At 39.8% G+C, this 22,990-nt stretch overlaps 1 protein-coding gene across 4 annotated transcripts in view; it reads right to left on the reverse strand.

The window, feature by feature from the left end:
* Positions 1 to 22,990, reverse strand: part of LOC123513869 (hemicentin-1-like) — a 503,630-nt gene that overhangs the window by 173,048 nt on the left and 307,592 nt on the right. For all 4 annotated transcript variants that reach the window (XM_045271299.1, XM_045271300.1, XM_045271297.1 and 1 more), the window contains exon 4: positions 20,264 to 20,451. In XM_045271299.1, coding sequence (XP_045127234.1) covers positions 20,264 to 20,451 — 188 coding nt within the window. The remainder of the gene's footprint in view (positions 1 to 20,263; positions 20,452 to 22,990) is intronic.

The raw sequence follows: 22,990 nt of genomic DNA on the forward strand, positions 1-22,990 counted from the left end.
TCCTTCACTAAAAATCTAAACTGGAAATTTCACATCTCTACTCTTGCTAAATCAGCTTCCAAGAAGTTAGGTGTCCTGTGGCGTCTTCGTCCATTTTTCTCTCCTCCCAGCTGCTTGCTCTGTACAGGGCCTTATCCGCCCGTGTATGGAGTATGGCTCTCATGTCTGGGGATCCACACACAGCTTTACTAAACAAGGTGGAATCTAAAGCTTTTCGTCTTATCAACTCTTCTCCTCTAACTGACTGTCTTGATTCTTTAAGTCACCGCCGCAATGTTGCATCTTTATCTGTCTTCTACCGCTGTTTTCATGCTGTCTGCTCTTCTGAACTTGCTAACTGCATGCCTTCCCCTCCTGCGGCCTCGCTGCACAAGACTCTCTACTTCTTCTCATCCCTATTCTGTCCATCTTCCTAATGCAAGAGTTAACCAGTATCTTCACTCCTTCATTCCCTACACTGGTAAACTCTGGAACTCTCTACCTGTGTCTGTATTTCCACCTGCCTATGACTTAAACTCTTTCAAAAGAGGAGTGTCAAGACACCTCTTACGTTAACTGGACCCTCCTTTTAGATTTTTTGTTTTTCTTTCTCCTACTTTCCTCTTAACAGGGCCTGGCAACCAGCGGGATTTTTTTTTTCCAACACTGTTTTCCCTTGGCCAGTGCCCTTGTAATGTAAAAAAAAAAAAAAAAAAAAACCATCCTGGTGAACTAGACTTCATATTTGCTATCCTCCATGTCCTAGAGTAGAGCAACTGGTGCCACATGTTACTCGCATTCCTGACCATACTGGAGAAACGCCCAACATTCTTGATCTTTTTTTTACCTTTAATCCTTCTACTTATGCCGTTACCCTATCATCTACGTTGGGCTCCTCTGATCACGATCTGACTTCTGTATCTTGCCCTATTTCTCCAATTCCTCTTCAGGATCCCCAAAGCGGAGGTGACTCTGGCGTTATGCCTCTGCCATTTGGGGGACCTGAGAAGGTATTATGCTGATTTTCTCTGGAAGGGTTACTGTGTCCGTGTCAGGCACCCATCTCTTGTGTGCTGTACGTATAACTGAGGTGATAGTGTCTGGCATGGAGGCGTACATCCCTCATTTTACTCAACCTAAACCTTCTAAACCTTGCTTTAATACAGCTTGTTATTATGCTATACAGGATGGAAAGGTTGCTCACAAAAGGTAAATGAGCCTTCCATCTTCTGAAACTCATGCATTTTATATTTCTGTCCGGAATCATCCCAAGTCTGTTCTTCAGCTTGCCAAACACTCCTTTATAAATAGAAAATGTTAAAATTTTTCAAACTCTTACTCCCCTAGTGACTTATGGCATCTGACCCAAAACATCTGCAATACCTTTATTTCTTCACCTTTTTTTCCTTTATTTCATTTAGATGACATCACTGCCATCTCATCTGTCTCTAAACCTGAACTCTTCTTTCAAATCCTTGCTAAGAATTCCACCTTGGATGATTCTGGGCTTGTTCCTCGCTCTCTACCTTCCTCTGAATATATCATGCCTTCAATGAAAGTTCTTCTTAAAGTTGTTTTCCATGCTCTTGCTCTCCTTAACCCTCGGAAGGCTTGTGGACCTGATGGGGTCCCTCCTATTGTTCTCAAAAACTGAGCTTACGTGGTTTTACCTTGCCTGGCCAAACTTTTTCAACTATGTCTATTGATTTCTACCTTTCCTTCTTGCTGAAAGTTTGCCTACATTCAGCCTGTTTCTAAAAAGGGTGACCGTTCTAATCCTTCAAACTATCGTCCTATAGCTTTGATCTCTTGCTTGTCTAAAGTTTATGAGTCTATCCTGAATAGGAAGATTCTTAAACATATGTCACTGCAGAATCTTCTATCTTATTGTTAGTATGGCTTCAGTCAAGGACGCTCTACTGGTGATCTTTTGGTGTTCCTTACTGAGTCTTGGTCATCCTCTAAAAGAGATTTCAGTGAAACTTTTGCTGTCGCGTTATACATATGAAAAGCTTTTGATAGATTCTGGCACAAAGCTTAGATTTAAAAACTCCCTTCCTGCGGTTTCTATTCTTTTCTCTCTGCAACTTTATCTCAAGTTTCCCTTCCTTTCTATTATTCATTAATGATTTTCTTAAATAAACATCTTTCCCTATCAACTCCTACGCTGATGATACCACCCTACATATTTCCACGTCCTTTCAGAGAGGACAACTTTTCAGGATGTCAACATATCACACAGGATTTGTCCCTGTCTTTTGGATAACTCTTTTCCAATACTTTAGGTAACTTCCAATTTAAGTGGGCCTTTTTGTATTTTATTTATTATTTTTTTTTTTTTGCACTTGGCTGGTTTTGCATAAAAAAATAAAAAGATAAATGAGTTCAGATCACAGGATGAGGGAAATATAAATGTACGAGTAGGTTTTGAGTTCTAGAGTTTACCAGATAAAGGGTTGAAGGATTGAAAGTACTGGTTATCTCTTGCATAATAAAGGTGGACAGAATAGAGGTAAGAGGAAGAAGAAAGTCTTGTGCAGCGAGGCCGCAGGAGGATGGGAGGCATGTACGTATTTAGCAAGATCAGAAGAGCAGCTGATATTGAAAAAAACAGTAGAAGAATACCCCATACATGAGCAGATAATATCCTTACAAAGTTACCAACGTGTGAAAAATACTAACGGAGACGCTTCGGAGTGCCTAATATCATAGATGTTTTAGCAAAAGATGAGATAGTGTGTTCAGTTTAGAATGGACCGAGAATATTCAGTGTAGAATAGAGGGACAGTTGAGTGCCATTGAAAAAGAGAGGATAGTTGTCTGGAAGGTTGTGTTGAGTTAATAGATGGAGGAATTGAGTTTTTCAGTCATTGAACACTACTAAGTTTTCTCTTTTCAAAACAGAAATCTGAGAGTGATCAGATGTCAGTTGTTCTATGTCATCCATACTTGATCTGTTTGCTTTAGTATACTTAACATTTTCTGAAAACATAAATTGAAGAGTGGTATCATGAGCGTAGGAGTGGATGGATTAAGCAATAAGTTTGGTTTAAGAGATCTTTGATGAAAAGTAGGAAGGAGGTGAATGACAGGACAGAATCCTGAGGAGAATAGTGGCTGTCTACAACAGCAGCAATAGAACAGTCGGAGAGAAAACTTCAGATAACGTTGCAGAGAGAAAGATAGAACCTGTAGGAGGATAGTTTGGAAATCTAAGCTATGTGCCTGGTTCTATTAAAAGCTTTTGATGTCTCTAAAGGCCGTTTCACACCGAATACGATGCTAGGCGAGACACGCTATACCGCCTAGGTAGGTTGACTTTGTTTTGCTATGGACATGTTCACACCGTAAGCTATGCCTGTCTGCGAGACGCGAGCCGAACACGCTGACAGTCTGACAGTTCCTTGAGTTGAGGAGTCAGGTCACTGGATTCATAGTGATGTGGGATAGTGACAGGCAGGAGGCAGGACTCTAGAGACAAGAGCACAAAGACCGGAGTCCCATGAGGGCATAAATCATCCAAGTTATGGCCGGAAAGTCGCCTGCCTACCGGTCTTGGAAGTGATGTGAGCGGTGTGGCGAGTGTGTGTCCCATAGCTTCGTATCCATTGTGAACACAGCTATTGAAAATCCATTGAGGCGATTGTAATCCACGTAGCTTCACACTACATACGTAGCATGTCTCGCATTCTGTGTGAAACGGCCTTAATGCAGTGGTTACCAAACATTTCCTGAGTGAGTACCACTTGGAGGTCCCGCACACTCCCCGCGTACCACCTGGTTCCAGTAGAACTCAATTCCAGCAAATATAAATTTATTCACAAGAAAAACACACAAATAAATTAACAAGAAACACAACTCAATTTACTATAGTTGGTGCATTTGTTTTTCTCTACATTGGCAATTACCTATGTTGTGTGTGTGTGTGTGTGTGTGTGTGTGTGTGTGTGTGTGTGTGTGTGTGTGTGTGTATATATATATATATATATATATATATATATATATATATATATATATATATATATATATATATATATATATATATATATATATATATATATATATATATATATATATATATATTGTGAGGGCCAGCGCATTATTTCCCCTTTATTTAATTATTTTATATGTATAGCCTCTGGCCTCTTCACCAGTGAAGGTGATGTGGGATATATTAGCCCTGGCAGAAGTATCGGAAGCAGGGAAGGCTCCCGACGATCTAGTCCAGCAAGCAGTATTGCTGATAGTGTCCAGTCAGCTGCCAGACTGGAGGAACTGCGATTAAAGCTGGAAATGAGGAAAATGGAGATAGAAGCAGAAGAGAGGCGAGAGTTAAAAAGACTAGCTGCTGAAGAGAGGGCTAGAGAAGCGGAAGAAAGACGAGAACTTCAGAGACTAGCAGCAGAGAAGGAGACTAGAGAGATGGAGATGATGAGATTGGAGATGGAGAGAGAAAGGGCAGATAAAGATAGAGAGTTGGAGTGGGAGAGAACTCGCCATGCAGTAAGTACGCCTGGAGTTGTTGGTAGTGTAGGAGGAGGAGGAGAACAGTGTTGAGCGTACGTTAGTTCAAAGTCTCCAGCTAGTCCCTGAATTTGATGAGTCTAAGGTGGCTGAATGGTTTGTTCGCTTCGAGAGGAAAGCCAAGGAGTTTGCTTGGTCTCGTGAGAGATGGGTAGGCTTAGTCGCGAATAAACTTAAGGGAAAAACCTTGGGAAGTTTATGATAAAATGTCAGCTGATGATCTGGATGATTATGAGGAGTTTAAGGCTGACATTTTGCGGGCATATGAGCTGCGACCAGAAGCCTATCGCTTGCAATTCAGAGGAAAGAGGAAGCGAGCAAGTGACTCCTACCTCGAGTGTGCTCGTTCACTGGAGCAAGTGTTTGAGAGATGGGTTGCTAGCGAGGGTGTTGACTCTCTCGAGGCTTTGAAGGAGTTAGTAGTTATGGAGCAGTTCATTGATATTGCTGATAAGGAGCTGGTACCTCTGTTGAGGGAGAAGAGGTTTAGGACCTTGAAGGAGGCTGCTACATGGGCTGATGATTATGTGTTGGCCCACCGTCCTGTGCAGCAGCCTGGGAGTTGGAGTCGTAAGGAAGGTGGTCCTAAGGGAGGCCCAGGGAGTGGTGGCAGTTCTTCCTCGGGCTCTCCAGGCCACTTTAGGCGATATACTGGATTCGGCAGTAAGATGGGTTTGAAAGCCCCAGGCCCCACCCTCCTTTTTCTGCGAAGGACGGGACGGCGGGAAGGCGGCCCCTAGAACGCCCAAGTATGATTCCCAGCCTACGTGCTATCACTGCCGAGGGAAAGGGCATTTTAAGTTCAATTGCCCAAAATTAGTAACAGCTGAAACTCCAAAGTCCTCGCAGAAACCAGTTGCCTTGTTGGTGTGGCCAGATAAAGTTTGTGGTGATGAGTTGACTGCTCCTTCAGGCTTTAGAAGTGAGAAGGCACGGCGTGTGCCTGAGTTGTGTTTGGAGGAGAGAGAGCAGGTTGGCCCACCTGTCCCTCCCCCTGTTGCCTCGCCCGCTGTTGGTAAGGATAGTGAGCTTGACTGGTGCCGTCCTTTCCTGTGTGGAGGCACTGTTGAGATTGATGGCACAAAGTATCCCATCACTGTACTGCGTGATACGGGAGCACAGCAGTCAGTGTGCCGAAATGTCACTGGGAAGAAGGTGACATCTAGCAAGGCAGTGTTGTGTCGTGGACTTAACACTGTGGAGGAGTTCGTGACGGCTGAGGTGACGCTGTCATGTCCTCTTGTCACTGCTACGGCGCAGGTAGCAGTGGCAGACGAACTGCCAGTCGCAGGAGTGGACTTCCTGCTTGGGAATGATTTGGCTGGTGGTCGTGTATGGATCCCAACCTCTGATGAGGATGAGGTTGCTGAAGAGTCTGGGCCAGTGGTGCAAGACTCTGTAAATGTTGTTACCCGCTCTCAGGCCCGCTGGGCTGAGAGAGAGCCTGTTACTACCCAGGAGGTTGCTAGCAGCCAGGTGGGATTGACTCCAGATGGGAGTAGCAGTGCTGATGTGGTGGAGCCAGTGTTGGGCTCACCATTGAGTTCTGGTGTAGAGGCTGACGGTGACGGTGTGAGTCACTTGTTAATGCACCGGACTCGGCTTTGGGAGTTGTTGCTGAGAGTGAGGACGGAGTGTTGGGTGTAGCTGAGTTGTTTGATGGTTATCCTCACTCTGCAGAGCACTCCGGAGGAGCACTCGTGCTGAGTCGCTTCCTGGTGTGGAGGCTGAGGGCTCTGATGTTCAGCACAGGCCCCAGCATGATAAGTCAGGCAGTTTGTTGGAAGTTGGCGCCCAGGGTGGGGAGACTTCCAGTTCTGCGGGTGGGTTGGAAGTTTTTCCCCGTGGAGCATAGTGGAGGCAGGGAGCGAGCTGTTCCCTTGCCTGGTGACTGCCTGGCTGGTGGTGATGATCCTTCTGAGGACTCACCGGATCACATGGCAGGAGCGGAGCAGCCTGGGCCAGCTCTCCGTCCTCGATGCCGTGTGGGACGTAGGGTTGCAGCGTTGCCTCAACCCCATGACCCTATAGTCCCCCTTTCTCTTACCCAGCTAGAGCCTGCAGAGCTCATTCGTAGGCAGCAGGAGGACCCGGCGTTGGCCTCCTTCTTTGCTCGAGTGGGTGAGGGAAGTGAGGAGTTGGAGGGCAGGGAGGAGTTTGTCTTGCATCAAGGGGTGTTGTGTCGTAGATGGCAGGAGAGTGACGGTGGTGAGTTATTGCAAGTAGTTGTGCCGCAGAAGCTGCGTGAGGCACTTGTGCTGTTGGCACATGAGGGGCCCATGGCTGGACACCTGGGCATCCGAAAGACCGTTGCTCGCCTGCGTCGCAATTTTGGTGGCCCAGCATGTCTGGAGAAGTAGCCACGATTCTTAAGTGCTGCCACACTTGTCAAGTGGTGGGCAAGCCTAATCAGACACCCCCTGTGGCGCCACTCCACCCTATCCCTGCTGTTGATCCTCCCTTCACGAGGGTTTTGATTGATATAGTAGGTCCTCTGCCTACTACCAGGGCTGGTCACAAGTATTTGTTGACCATAATGGATGTTACCACGCGGTATCCTGAAGCAATTCCCCTGAGAAGCACTCACTCTAAGGTGGTGCTGAAGGCTTTGTTAACCTTCTTTACACACTTTGGATTGCCAGCAGAGCTGCAGTCCGATCAGGGGACCAACTTTACTTCAAAGTTGTTTAAGGATACGATGACTGCGTGGGGGATCAAGCATATTGTGTCCAGTGCTTATCATCCACAGTCTCAGGGAGCCCTGGAGAGACATCATCAAACTCTCAAGACCATGCTCAAGAGTTTCTGCATGAGAGAGATAAGGATTGGGACGAGGGTGTCCCTTTGTCTTATTTGCGGTGAGAGAAGCGCCCACTGAGTCCTTGGGTTTCTCACCCAATCAGCTAGTGTTTGGACACCGAGTGCGTGGACCGCTCGACGTAGTTCGGGAGGCTTGGTGTCAGCCGTCGCCTGAGCGCCCTGTCTCACTGCTTAAGAGCATTATGAGCAGTCGAGAAAGATTAGCCAAGGCATTAGAGGTGGCGCAGGCCCACCTGTGTAAGGCCCAGCAGAGTATGAAGGGGTATTATGACCGAAGGGCCGAGTATCGGAGTTTTGCCCCTGGAGATGAAGTGCTCGTGCTGTTACCACTTCAGGGCCAGCCGCTTGCTGCCCGCTATAGTGGCCCCTATATTATAGAGAAGAAGGTAGGTGACCTCGACTACCTGGTGGTCACTCCTGACCGGCGCAAGAGGGCTCAGCTGTGTCACGTTAACATGCTGAAGCCCTATTTTCGTTCTACTAGCCAGAAGGGCTCTTTTAGTTCTGCCGTGCAAGAGGCATCTTCAGTTTTATTTTTCTGCCGGGAGGGAGAGGCTCCAGAAGTTATTGGGCCTGAACCTGTTGTTCCTACAGGGCAGTGGGAACGGAATAGCCTCCATCTCTTGAAGGAGAAGGTTGAACATTTAGGGATCAGCAATATGAGTTGCCTCGGCGGCTGAGAAAGTACTCTTCAGTGTTTAGCAGTGTCCCGGGCAGGACACAGTTGATAGAACACGATATTGATGTTGGGGACGAAAAGTCTGTCAAGTGGCCCCCATACAGAGTGAGCCCAGAAGTACAATGTCATAGTAAGATAAATAAGAGGAGCAGACAACGTTGTAGCTGATTGTCTGTCCCGGGGCCATACCCTTTAGTCAGTTCCATGCCTTTTTTAAAAAAAATTTTGTAAATGTTTTTGTTATTTCCAATTTTTTTTCTTTTAAGGGAGGGCGTGTGAGGGCCAGCGCATTATTTCCCCTTTATTTAATTATTTTATATGTATAGCCTCTGGCCCAAGCGCGGGCTGTTGCTGTTCCGCTGTGCGGCCACACCCCCTTCTTTGTTTCCACCATTTTGTGCGCCGGCGAGCTTCACATCAGTACAGAGCCAGTCTTCAGTGGAGGTAGACACGCTCGCTCTCGGTTCTGGCACAGTGTTAGAGATTCGTGTTGCTGGGCTTCTCTTACTGGCTAGTCACTGGTCTGGGAGTTGTGCCCTCCTGTTGAGTAGCTGGCTTGCTACTGGATAGACCGTGGCTGTGTAGGACAACGGGCTTGTTGTCCTAAGGAGTGTGGCCGGTTGGCTACATTTCTGTCTTGCGTTCGTCCACTCGTGGTGGCGGCGCGGAGAGACACGTTTGTCTCGTCCTGTTTGTTTTGTTGGTGGCCGTGGTCACCAGTGGGTTTGGTGGGCGGCTGTGAGCCCCACCATCTGTTGTGTAGTATCAGTAGTATACTGTTTATAGTACAGCCAGTCTTCAGCGGAGGTAGACACGCGCTCTTGGTTCTGGCACAGTAGAGACACGTGTTGCTGGGCTGTTCCTGTTACTCGCTAGTCATTGGTCTGGGAGTTGTGCCCTCCTGTTGAGTAGCTGGCTTGCTACTGGGTAGACCGTGGCTGTGTAGGACAACGGGCTTGTTGTCCTGAGGAAAGTGTAGCCGGTTGGGGCTGTATTTCCTGTTGTGCGTTCGTCCACTCGGGTGTGGCGACGCGGAGGGACGCGTTATTGTTTCGTCCCGTTGTTGATGTTGGTGGCTGTGGTCACCAGTGTGTTTTGTTGGGTGGCTGTGTGCCCCCACCATCTTTTGTATAGTTTCAGGAGTAAACTGTATTGTAGTGGTAGTAGCCACACACCACTGAAGGCTGAGAGGCTTCATGTCGGCCAGTAGTGCGTAGTTGTTCGCCAGACGTCTCTGCGACGAGTATATAGTGGGTGTCACCGGATGTGCTGTACACATCATATATTGCAGTAGTAGTAGACCAGGGATGTCAGTCTAACAGGTGTTAGTAAGCACTTGTAGTAGGATAGTATAAGTATATAATATACCGCGCGCGTTGTTCCGGTCTGTGAGTCATCACAGTCTGTGGACAGGGCGTGTGGAGAGGCATTAATACTTCATAGAGAAGTGGGTGGAATTGTCCTTGTGGGCGGTTTCTCTATGGGGTATTAAGGCCTCGCCCTGTTACACATAACATCTACCATTTATAAATTCTACTTGGTTGGGTACAGGAGGAGAAGGAGTTGCTGAGGAGATTCCCGTACAGTGGGGGGAAATTATACACTGTTGGCGACCTTGAAAGAACCTGAGGGTTACGTCGGCTGCGAGTTGTAGTAGTGGGGACTCTGTGGACTGATTTATAATCCCCACTGTACTGACCGTAACAAAGTTGGCGATTTTGCCAGCATAACTGTCTAGTGAGCTGTAGCAGCTAACCGCAGCAGGAGCCGGGGGTGAACTCGTAACAATATATATATATATATATATATATATATATATATATATATATATATATATATATATATATATATATATATATATATATATATATATATCTTTCTGAATAACGAATGAATTTACTTTAGTTAAAAATCGCATATTATGATCCTGAAAGTGCTCATGTAGGTATACATTTCCAAAGACTTCACGCACCATTAGTAGTACGCATACCACAGGTTGGGAACCACTGATCAAAGGCAACAACAAAAGTTTCACCAAAAAATCTAAAAAAGGATGACCAATATTCAGTAAGGAAAGCCAAAAGATCATCAGTAGAGCGGCCTTGACGGAGGACATACTGGTAACTAGACAGAAAATTGTGAAGTGACAGACGTTTAAGAATCTACATATTGAAGCTAAATTAAAAAAACTTTAGATAAACAAGAAATTAAAGTTTTGGGGCCGTAGTTGGAAGGATTAGAACTGTCACTCTCTTTAGGAACAGGGTGAGTGTAGGCAAGAAGTAAAAGGTAAAAGTGGATAAAAGTGCCCACGCAAGGTGTAAAAACAGAGACACATTTTTTAGAACAAAAAGAGGGACCCTATCAGGTAGGTCCATATGCCTTTTGAAGATTTAGGGACATGGAAAACATTATTACAAAAGAATTTTAATAGAAACCATGAAATAGTCAGAGGGAGGAAGAGAAGAAGGAACAAGCCCAAAATCATCCTATTAGCAAAGGCTTGAGAAAAGATACATGTTAAGGCAGTGGTGCCATCAGGATGAAATAAAAGATAAAGGAGTAAAGGATTAGAACTGTCACTCTCTTTAGGAACAGGGTGAATGTAGCCAAGAAGTAAAAGGTAAAAGTGGATAAAAGTGCCCACGCAAGGTGCAAACACAGAGACACATTTTTTAGAACAAAAAGAGGGACCCTATCAGGTAGGTCCATATGCCTTTCGAAAGTTTAGGGACATGGAAAACATTATTACAAAGAATTTTAATCGAAAGCATGAAATAGTCAGAGGGAGGAAGAGAAGAACGAACAAGCCCAAAATCATCCTATTAGCAAAGGCTTGAGAAAAGATACATGTTAAGGCAGTGGTGCCACCAGGATGAAATAAAAAATAAAGGAGTAAAGTTTTTTGGCCGGATTTCAGAAGTCTCAAAGGGAATTGAATTTCGAAAGACAATGACGTTTTCTATTAATGAAGAAGTATTTGGTAAGTTGGAGGATAGACTTGTTATAATTTCGAGCAGAAATATAACGTGCATGGCATTCAGGTGATGGAAGGCTCATGTACCTTTTGTGAGCAACTTCTCTGTCATGTATAACACGAGAATAGGCTGTGTTAAACTAACGTTTGGTTGAGAAAAAAAGTGAGGGATGTAAGCCTGCATGCGAGACACTATCATTTCTGTTATGCACTCAGCACACAAAGATGGGTTTCTTACGCAGAAGCAGTAATCATTCCAAGAAAAATCTGCATAATACCTCCTCAGGTCCCCCTAACTGGCAGAGGCGAAACGCCAGAAGTGCCTACTCTTTGGGGATACCAAGGAGGGATTGTAGAACAGGACAAGATACAGATATGAGATTGTGATCGGAGGAGCCCAACGGAGAACAACTTAAGCAGAAGAATTAGAGGTTAAGGAAAAGGTCAGAATGTTACTGGCAGAGGCGAAACGGTACAGGCACCTGCACTTTGGGTAACTCTGAGGAGGGATTGGATAAGAAACAGCAATGAGATTGTTATTGGAGAAGCCCAACGGGGAAAATAGGGTAACAGTATAAACAAAATAATTAAAAGTAAGGAAAATGTCAGGAATGCTGGTAATATCTTCATGATGGTCAGGAATAAGAGTAGCATGTTACACCAGGTAAAGAAATTTTATGTACTGATAACTTAATTCATAATAGGAATAAGTTATGAGTTAGAACATTATCGTCTTGCTAAAAAAAAAAAAAAATTGGAACAAACATGTACAACCTGAGATGAAATTCGAGGCAGAGGTTCAGAGAAATAGAATCCTATATATTAAAAACTTAGCAAAATATTTCTAATTCTTTTAATATTAGATAGACAATAGCAAAGGGTTCCAAGGATCTAAGAGAGCATGTCAGAGATTTCAAAGAGACGAGTAGAATATCGCCAGAAGATCGAACGTTACGGAAAGCAAAATGACGATAAGAGAGATTGTGGAGGAGAGAGAATGGACATGAAAAAACGTAGAGGGCTAAAGAGTTAACGTAATAGGACTGTAAAGAAAATTAGTTCTCTCTCTCTCTCTCTCTCTCTCTCTCTCTCTCTCTCTCTCTCTCTCTCTCTCTCTCTCTCTCTCTCTCTCTCTCTCTCTCTACTACTACTACTACTACTACTACTACTACTACTACTACTACTACTACTACTACTACTACTACTACTACTACTACTACTACTACTACCACCACTACTACCACCACTACTACCACCACCACCACTACTACTACTACTACTACTACTACTACTACTACTACTACTACTACTACTACTACTACTACTACTACTACTACTACCACCACTACTACTACTACCACCTACCACTCTCTCTCTCTCTCTCTCTCTCTCTCTCTCTCTCTCTCTCTCTCTCTCTCTCTCTCTCTACTACTACTACTACTACTACTACTACTACTACTACTACTACTACTGGTGCTCCTGCTCCTACTACTACTACTCCTACTACTACTATTACTATTACTACTACTGCTACTACTACTAATATTTCTACTACCACTACTACTACTACTACTACTACTACTACTACTACTACTACTATTAATATTATTACTACTACTATTCCTTCTCCTACTACTATTTATGCTTTTACTACTACTACTACTACTACTACTATTATCATTATTACTATTAATATCATTATTACTCTTATTATTACTACTACTATTATCATCATTATTACTTTTATAATTGTAATCTACAGTTATCATTGTTATTATTTTCATCATTATCATTATCATTGTTATTATTACTATTATTATTACTATTATTATTGTTATTATTATTATTTATCATTAACATTATTACCTCCAGTACCACTACCACTATTATTTCTAAAATAGCCACCACCACGGCTATTAATCTTACCACTACTACGGCTACTGCTATTACAACAACTACTACTACTGCTGCTGCTATTACTACTACTACTACTACTACTATTACCACCACCACTACTACTATTTCTACTATTATTATGTTGCCAATACTATAACTACTATTATCATTATCATATTACATCAATATATAAATATCTATCACTGTTGCTATTGAGTATACATTTAGTAGTTTAATTTATATTATGTTACCAGGATCACTTGCCATAGATGAAAATTATGTACTCGGGTTCCCTGCATTATTTTGTCCATTATTCTTTTGTGTACTTTAGGAGCCACTTGGGTCTTTTATCTTTTTTCTTGCATTTTACATCTAAGTGTTTCATTTTATAAATTGCATATGATTTATAATACCATTTATAGTTTTATGGAAAATTAACATAAATCACTATATAATGATAATGTTATAAACAATGACACAACAAACTAGAATCTAGGATTAAGTCAAATCGAAAAGACTTTTTAGGTCATCAGGACATTAATTGTTTATCAAAATACTTTAACTATGGAGAACATACTTCAACCACAGACTCACTACATAATAACTATATACATCAATATCATCCATATTAATATTAGATCTTTACATAAACACCTTGATGATCTGAATTTTTTTTTTAATTGCTTACCCAAACCACCTGAATTAATTACAATTACATAAACATGGCTGCAAGAAAATACTGAACATCTTTATTTTATAAAGAGTTATGAATCATTCCATTTAACAAAAACTGACAGAGAGCATGGAGGCATTACTTTATTTATTGAAAAGGAATTAAAAGCAGAGATTCTAATACAATTTAGTTTCATTAATGAAAATTGTTCGAATTATAACTAATAGCAGCTACATAGAGTATGCAAATCCTCTTTTTCAAAAGGCCAGATTTTTTAAACTTAATGATATAACTGAACTTGGAATAGCCACATACATGTATAATAATAAAATCCTTACTCGCAACCTCCTCCCATCGCATGGCTAAAACACCTGCCATTATGACCTGCTAAGTCTGCCCTAACACCGATTGTTAAATTTTCAACACTCAACCGCATATCTTCGACCTTCTATATGGAATTCTATCCCCACTAACATAAGAGAAACACCTTCCCTCAACACATTCAAAACAAGACTTAAAAAATATATCCTGTCTAATTATTAGTAATTATTATTATTATTATTATTATTATTATTATTATTATTATTATTATTATTATTATTATTGATATTACCATTGTCATTATTATTGTTATAAAATCATTATTATTCTCTCGTTGTTATTTTTAATACTATTGTTACTATTGCCTTGTATAATATTGTTATTATTCGTATACTCGTATTGCATGTGATTGTTTTAATGATTCTAATAATTTTATAGTCATAGTAAATTTATAATGATTATGTAACCTATCAGTATATGTGTTAGTATCATTTATTATTCATTTACATTTATTTTTTTCATCATAATTTATGTTATATTTTGATAATTTCTGCCTGAAAAGCTTAAGCTTTATAAAGGCCAGATAAATTATTCTTTATTTTATATAGGACATACAAATATACAATAATGTACAATAATTTGACCATTAATAAATGTTCAAATGTTCAAATGTTCTCTCTCTCTCTCTCTCTCTCTCTCTCTCTCTCTCTCTCTCTCTCTCTCTCTCTCTCTCTCTCTCTCTCTCTCTCTCTCTCTCTCTCTCTCTCTCTCTCTCTCTCTCTCTCTCTCATCCCTGGTGACTAAGTACAGAGTCTGGTGATCTTAAAGTTTCATTTGTCATCATTAATCCCCCCGTCAAATGTAATTGCTTGGCTTTACAGCGATTGTTCTGTGTTGGTGAAGTATTGATTCTGCATTTAAGAACTTTTGAGGGACTTAAAATGCTATATATCTTTTAAGGGACTCGTCACAATAAACAGTGAAAACTATCGCACATACATAACCTAAACCAACCCCTCCTAATTCTCTTCACCTATTTTCATTTCTTACTTCCTCCTCCTCTTTCTCTTTCTTCTACTCCTATTATTCCTCTTCCTATTTCTCTTAACCATCGGACCGTGGACATGATTCGAACCCGTGCAAGCTTGGAGACCCTCGGACCCCAAAGCACGTATGGTTCCACTGTACTACGGCGGCCCCATTAAACAGTAAGTTAAAAAATAAAGTAAAGAAATAAATACGTGCAAAAATATGCTGTTGAACATAATACACATTCATATGTACAATGAAAATACTACTACTACTACTACTACTACTAATAATAATAATAATAATAATAATAATAATAATAATAATAATAATAATAATAATAAAATAATAATAATAAAAATAATAATAATAATAATACTCGTAACAACAACAAGACTGATAATACCAATAATAATGGTAATATTAATAACGATAAAATAATAATAATAATAATAATAATAATAATAATAATAATAATAATAATAACACTAATAATAATAATAATAATAATAATAATAATAATAGTAATAATAATGATAACAATAATAATTATAATAATAATAATAATAATAATAATAATAATAATAATAATAATAGTATAATGAATAATAATAATAATAATAATAATAATAATAATAATAATAATAATAATAATAATAATAATAATAATAAACTACCATAGCAGTCAGGTTCAAAAGTAAATGATAGAAAATTAACAAAATTGGGTAAAAAATACATATCAAATAATGACATTTACTTACATTTATGGTGCACATTCACATATGCTGTGAAAATAATTATATCAAATATAGTGATACAAAAAATAAAAAGTAAACTAACATAACATAAACTAATAACAAAATTAGGTATAAATGTATATACAAATGATGATTAATATTAATTTACATTTATGAAGATTGACAGAAGCAAAAGCAAATTATACACACAAACCAAGGCTAATACAAAGAAAGTTTATCACATTGTGTTGATGTGGAACATAATTTCAATAGGATCTTCTGGTTGATCATTGTACTTAGAGAATACAGTTCTTACAATTGTACGTTTAAATAAATTATAGTTGGTTGTGACGAGATCATGCGGCAATTTGTTCCAGCTTCTAGCACTTCTTGACAAGATGCTTTGTTGGGCATGTGATGTTAGGCACAGTGGTACGCTTAGTGTCTGGGGTCTTTGGACATTAAAAATTAGTGGTAAAGTTGTGAAGTCTTTATCTATTGGAAATAGATTTAAAAATTTATTTATACACACATGTTTGTTTGAAGGTAAATTATATCATGAAGCTTTAAGAATTTGAAGTCTCTGAATGAACTGTTAGTGTGATCATAACGATTTTTGTAAAGCATGTTGAGTAGGAGTTTCTTTTGTGTCACGAATATAACGTCGATGTATGTTTTATATGCGCCTCCTCATATGGCAGAACAATAAAGAAAATCAGTCGTAAGTAGCTTTCATTTAAGTAATGTCTTAGTCTTTATATAACACCTGTAAATAAAGACTGTGGATTTTACAGTGTTTATATTTGTTTTTTCCATTTTAATTTGCTATCAATAATAATCCCTAAATATTTAAATGCTGAGGTTAAATTAAAAGCAATATTATTGATTTTAATTGATGCATGTGATGGCTGGCTTAATAGAAAACTGGAGACCATAAGATGGGTTTTCTTAACATCTAGAGAGAGTTTATTATTATTAATCGAATTGTAAATGGTAGTTAACTCTGTATTCATCTTGGCCATGATGCTGTCGAGATCGTGACCTTGAATGAAAGTAGTTGTGTCATCAGCGATTTAAGTTTATTGCTGTTATTGACGATATCGTTAATATAAATCAGGAAGAGCACAAGGCTGAGAATTGATCCTTTAGGGACATGATGCTGTCGAGATCGTGACCTTGAATGAAAGTATTTGTGTCATCAGCGATTTAAGTTTATTGCTGTTATTGACGATATCGTTGATATAAATCAGGAAGAGCACAAGGCTGAGAATTGATCCTTTAGGGACACCACAGTTAATAACTTTCAATTGAGACTGAGCATAATTATATGATGTGAATTGTTTCCTATTGTCAAGATAAGTTTTTAACCAATCCAGTGTGGCTCCCCGTATTCCATAGATTGAAACAATTTTGTAGTAGAATATTGTAAAAAATAGTGTCAAACGCTTGTTGAAGTCGCAAAAGACAGTCAACTGAAACTTCTTATTATCATCAAGTAAATATTCTGGCAAAGACGTTGAACTGCAAGGTCAGTTGAGAAGTTGGGACAAAATCCATACTGTAAGGAGGTTAACAGAGAATGTGTTGATAGATAGTCCATTAGCCATACAACCATGACTTTCTCGAAGATCTTACTAAAAACCGGTAGATTTGCGATAGGTCTATAGTTTTGTGGGAGAGAACTTTAAAAAAAAACAGGTACAATTCGTCCAATTTTCAGATGATTTACGAAGGAACCTTTTTGGAACGACATATTTAGTATAAAAACAAAAAAATGGAGATACTATTTAATTGCATTCTTTGATTAACTTCATATTGAGATCATCATAACCGGGAGAAGAAACTTTCATATTGTTAATCACGAGTTTGATTTCAGCTAAAGTTGTAGGTGTGAAGTAAAAAGAGAATTGAGTTGGTTCTGGCATATAGTTGTTGAAAGAATTTTGTGTGCTGTCAGTGTTGAGGGCTAATGAACTATCTATAGTACTGAAGTAATCATTGAAATGTATGAATACGTTGTAATTCCCAGCTAGAATTACAACGTAGAGAATTGAGAGAGAGAGAGAGAGAGAGAGAGAGAGAGAGAGAGAGAGAGAGAGAGAGATTCACGAACAAACACAGGTATGTAGTAGACCGACTATGACAGTTAAGAGAACCAAGAAAATACACAGAGACAAGCGGAAATATAGACTTTTCCAAAACTAGGACTACTTTGTTTCCAGGAGCGTTCACGCACACACACACACACACACACTCTCTCTCTCTCTCTCTCTCTCTCTCTCTCTCTCTCTCTCTCTCTCTCTCTCTCTCTCTCTTTCTCATCTCTCTATCCAATCGCCTGTCTGTCTCTATCTTTCTTTTTCTATCTTTATCAATCTATACGTTTCTTGGTGTAATTTTGTTGTTCCCAAAGTCTTTATATTTAACATAGGACAGCTGGGATAGAGATATAATTCACCGGCGACCTTAAACACATAATTGGCATTAGAGAGAAACATTCCAAACGTCGTTCCCTAAAAACAAAAATACCAAAGTAGGTTTTTTTATGTATGAAAATTTTATTCACTTTGTTTTAATTCATATACAGAAATTTAGTTTTATATCATATTGATAAGAAAAATGTTATTGATTCTTTTAACTTAATATTTTTTCCAACACTGCTTAAACTCCCAAGAATTTGAAACGCAGCCAAATGTCTTTCATTCAATAGAACGCCAATTTCTTTTCGTTTATGATTAAGTAATGACTGTGGTTATGACTCTACGTATTGCAGATGTTTAGAATAGAAGTTAATGTGTCATAGAGGAGAAGACAAAAAACCGAACCATATACCAGAGAAATATGGTGGAAAAGATAAAAAAAAAAATATAAACATGTGGAAAAGGAAGGAAAGAAAGTTGGAAGAAAGAAACTGATAGGGAAGAAGATGGGAGGAAAAAATGAGTACTAAGATGAAGAAGACGGAGGAGTGATGGGTGAAATGAATGATTGGTAGAAGACGATGGATAGGTGATAGATGAATTACAGGAGGGTGTGTTGGCTGGACGGAAGAGAAGGATTGGCTTGTAGAGAGAGAGAGAGAGAGAGAGAGAGAGAGAGAGAGAGAGAGAGAGAGAGAGAACGCTGTTTGACTGACAAAATTTAATGTATGTATATACTTGGTAAATTGAAGCAGGGAGGCGCCATGAAGCGGGTGAGTTATCATGTATGTTTGATAAGTAGCATTTAAGAAGCACAGTATTGATGTATTACCTGTACACTTTCTTGGCTGATGGAACAAAAAATGTTATATGTTATTTCTTAATTAACGGTTTTCCTATAAGGCTTTGACTTTGACTTTGATAGTAATGATTAATTATGTACACGGCAATATTTGAATATAAGTAGCGAGCAGGGAAGGTGGGAGATGGGTTGTTGGAGTTCCATTAAAGTAGAGCAAAACCTCTACAATAAACTTTTATGTTAATTCTTCGCTAAATAAAGCAAAACACAGCATATGTATGTGTATGAAGTATTTTCGACCTAGAATTACTTGAAATATCGAATCCCCTCAACTTACGGGACACACTGTATATAAAAAGAAATGAGAGACAAAATTTGAGCTCACCAAAAAAGAGAGGAAAAATGGAAGTAAAGAGTGGAACGTTGCTATTAAAAATATTATTCCTTCATTACTCGGGAATAAGAAATAAGACAAGAAAAGGTCTCGCCAACATCAAAGTTCGCGAGAATGAACAGCAAAGAACTCACGAAGAAATTATAAAGGAAATCTTACGGGAAAGTGTGATCATGGCAGGACAAAGGAAATGCAAAAAAGAAAAGCAGGATGAAGAGAGAGAGAGAGAGAGAGAGAGAGAGAGAGAGAGAGAGAGAGAGGCTCGTCACCAAGAGTATGAAATAATTGGTGCGCAGCGAAACGAAGAAGGAAGAAGGGGAAGCGAGAACAAGCGCTAGTCGAGAAAGAGACGGCGAAGAAGAAAACGTGGAAGTGGAGGAAAAGCACAAAGAAAACGCGCGGGTAGTCATGAAGGAGAGAAAGGTGAAGGAGAACTCAGAACCATTGAGGAATGGAGGAAGACAAACGCTACGAAAGATGTTGAAGAAGGTGCATAGTGTTAGTCAGAAGTGAGGATGACAGACAGACTTCAATGAATACATGGTAAAATATTGTTTTATGTAGGCGAAATCCACTGCACAAGTACACTTTGTTAGTATGATGCGTGTTACTCCTCATAAGCAGCTACTGCTTCACCACTCACTTTGTTGTCTATAGTGTCTATTCGTACGAATGTACTTAGGTTCCTTTAAATTTCATTATAAATCATAAGGAAACTACTCGTATAGCAATTAAGGAGTTAAAGGTATTAGTGTGTAGACATGCGTACTTGATCCGTAATATAGGCTATCCCACTATACATAGTTAAACGAGGAAAAATAACATAAAGGGTTCAGTAACAGGATGATCAAGTCACCACACCTATTGACCAGCATATGGTCTAAAAACTAACACAATCAAGCAGTTAAAAACGTATCTGGAAACCTAATAAATGCTATTCCTCTCCACATGTTTAATTGAGGAATGTGATATAGAAGGCTAATTAACAGGAAGATGAGATCACAGCACTTACCGACCAGTGTGAGATTAACAAGGCTAGTGTGGGTTGGGGAGCGGAAGAACTCAACGCGACACTCGTAGAGGCCGGCGTGCTGCAGGGCAAGGTGGGTGAAGGTGAGCGTGGCTGTCTCCCTCGTCATCTTCAGCTCAGTGTTCTCTGCACGAATGTCCTCCAGCAGCTGCGGCATCCGACCGTCGTAGCTGTGGGAGAGAGAAATAACTTTCTGGAAGGCACGAAGAGTTATTGAGATCAAAACAGGCTGGTAATGATCTCAAGGTTTGTTGCTTTTTGACTTTCTTTGTGTTAGTTCTCTGCATCAGCTCTAGAAGAGATGAATTGCAAAAAAAAAAAAGATACCAGACAGGGATATTGATGATACACAAGTTATTACTCTTAGATTAGGTTCTCTTGTGAAAGTTTTAAGAAAACTCTTATGAAGACTGTGTACGAAGTATTGATAAAGTGACTGACTGATTTAGGACCCTGGTATCAGAAAAGTTTTAAAGAGCTACAGGTGTTAATATTCCAGATCAGCTTGTTTCTACTCTCATTCCTGGATAGCCTTTGCTAGAACATGGAAGGACAGATAGAGGAACCCTATAAATTATCTCTGCCGGGAGGGAAATGTCAGGAGATAATCAAACGAGATGAGATGGTACATGAATCAAGCAAGATGGAACGGTACATATATTATTTATCACTATTTTTTTTCGTGATGGGAATGAGGAGTGTGGTGGTAAGATGAGACTCCAATGGCTTTAGGCGTGGTGAAAGGCTGAAAGAATAAAAAGATGATGATGATCGAGGTACCTGTAGATAGAATCTTAGTTGAAGGGCTGTGGTGAGGGATGTGTGGGTGAAGGAATATGATGAAGTGGTGGTGGTGGTGGTAGTCAGGTTCTCTTGAGATGGAGGTTTGGGCGAATGCTTCAGGGAGGAGTTCCAGTGATGCTGCCGTCCCTGGATGGAAACTGGATCAGGGCTGGACGATGATTGACTTTGACTGGTGAGGAATAATTGATGTCTCTACTTCGTCTTGCTCTTCATCCTTTGCTATTCTGAACACACACACACACACACACACACACACACACACACACACACACACACACACACACACACACACACACACACACACACACACACACACACACACACACACACACACACACACACACACACACACACACACACACACACACACACACACACACACACACACACATACACACACAAATACTGAGGATCTTGCGAGTGTGACCTTGATGGAAGAGGGTCGAGTCGAGGGAAGCGAGGGAAAGGAAGCAGAGAGCGGGTGAAGGGAGAGTTAGGGGAAAGGAGGAGAGGGGCAAGGAGTAATGTGGGGGTGAGCATGTTTTGGTGTGGGGTCGGCGGTATAAATCAGGCGATATTGGCTGCGGTATGCCGAGCAAAGTAAAAAGGAAGGAGTAAAATGGAGGAGTGAATATGGCGAGAATGGAGAAACGCGACGGAGGAATGGAGAATGGTCAGGGAAAGTGGTAGAGTGAGAAAGGAAAAAAAAAGTGAGAAAATTTAGCGGATAAGGGCGGTAGGAGAGGGAGGAGAAAAAGACTTGTAGCTTGAAGGAAAGGTGTAAACAGCAAAAACAGGAAGAGGAGAAAGTGCATAGGATGTGAATGAGAAAAAAAGAGAGAAAAAAAGTTGCGGGTACTGAAAGAAGAAATATTTAGAAAAAAAAAATAGTGAAACAGAGGACATGGAAGAAGGGAGGAAGGAAGAGAAGAGGAGAGAAGAAGAGACAACTGAAGCAGAAGAAACTCCCTATTACTTCTGCATCTCATTCTTTGTTCCTTTTCCCACCTCACCTCTCTATTCTCTCTCTTATATCCAACCTACCCATTTTTCTCGTATACATCCCGTTTTTTGCCTTTCTGTTTCAATCACTTTCTCTTCCGATTGATAGTGATACGGTACGATCTGTTGACGGTCAAGCAGACAAATGGGACTGCCAAACAAAGTGTACCATCTGCATAGTTCAGGAATTGGATGGATAGAAATCGCATCAGAGAAATATTCGTTCAGCGAAGTGAGTGATGTGTCCGGTTATAAAGAGAGAGAACAAGGGAACCAGCAGCGGAACACTGCGTGAGGCAAACCGGATTCCCGTGAGATGGAAAGAGAGAGAGAGAGAGAGAGAGAGAGAGAGAGAGAGAGAGAGAGAGAGAGAGAAATCGTAAAGTATGATTATCATTTGATTGAAGTATATTGTAAGTGATTATTGTCATTATCATTATCATCTCTTATTTTAGAAATTATCATCATTATGATCATTATTATCATCGTTATTATTATTATTATTGAAATTAGCATTATAATCATTACTATTATTGTTATTGTTATTATTATTATTATTATTATACTACATAATTAGTCTTGTGATTTGTTTTCCTTTTTTACTCATAGATATTTCTAGCAATAGCTGTAGCAACAGTATGAGTAGTATGAACAGTAGTAGTAGTACTAAAAGCTACACTATGATAATAATAAAACAACAACAACAATAACAACAACAACTACTACTACTGTTACTACTACTACTACTACTACTACTAATAATAATAATAATAATAATAATAATAATAATAATAATAATAATGATGATGATAATAATAGTAATGATAACAATAATGATGATAATAATAATCACTTTTATCATTATTATCATTGTTATTATTATCATTATTATTATTATTAGTA

The sequence above is a fragment of the Portunus trituberculatus genome, chromosome 37 (genome assembly GCF_017591435.1).
Source record: "Portunus trituberculatus isolate SZX2019 chromosome 37, ASM1759143v1, whole genome shotgun sequence".
Taxonomy (NCBI): Eukaryota; Metazoa; Arthropoda; class Malacostraca; order Decapoda; family Portunidae; genus Portunus; species Portunus trituberculatus.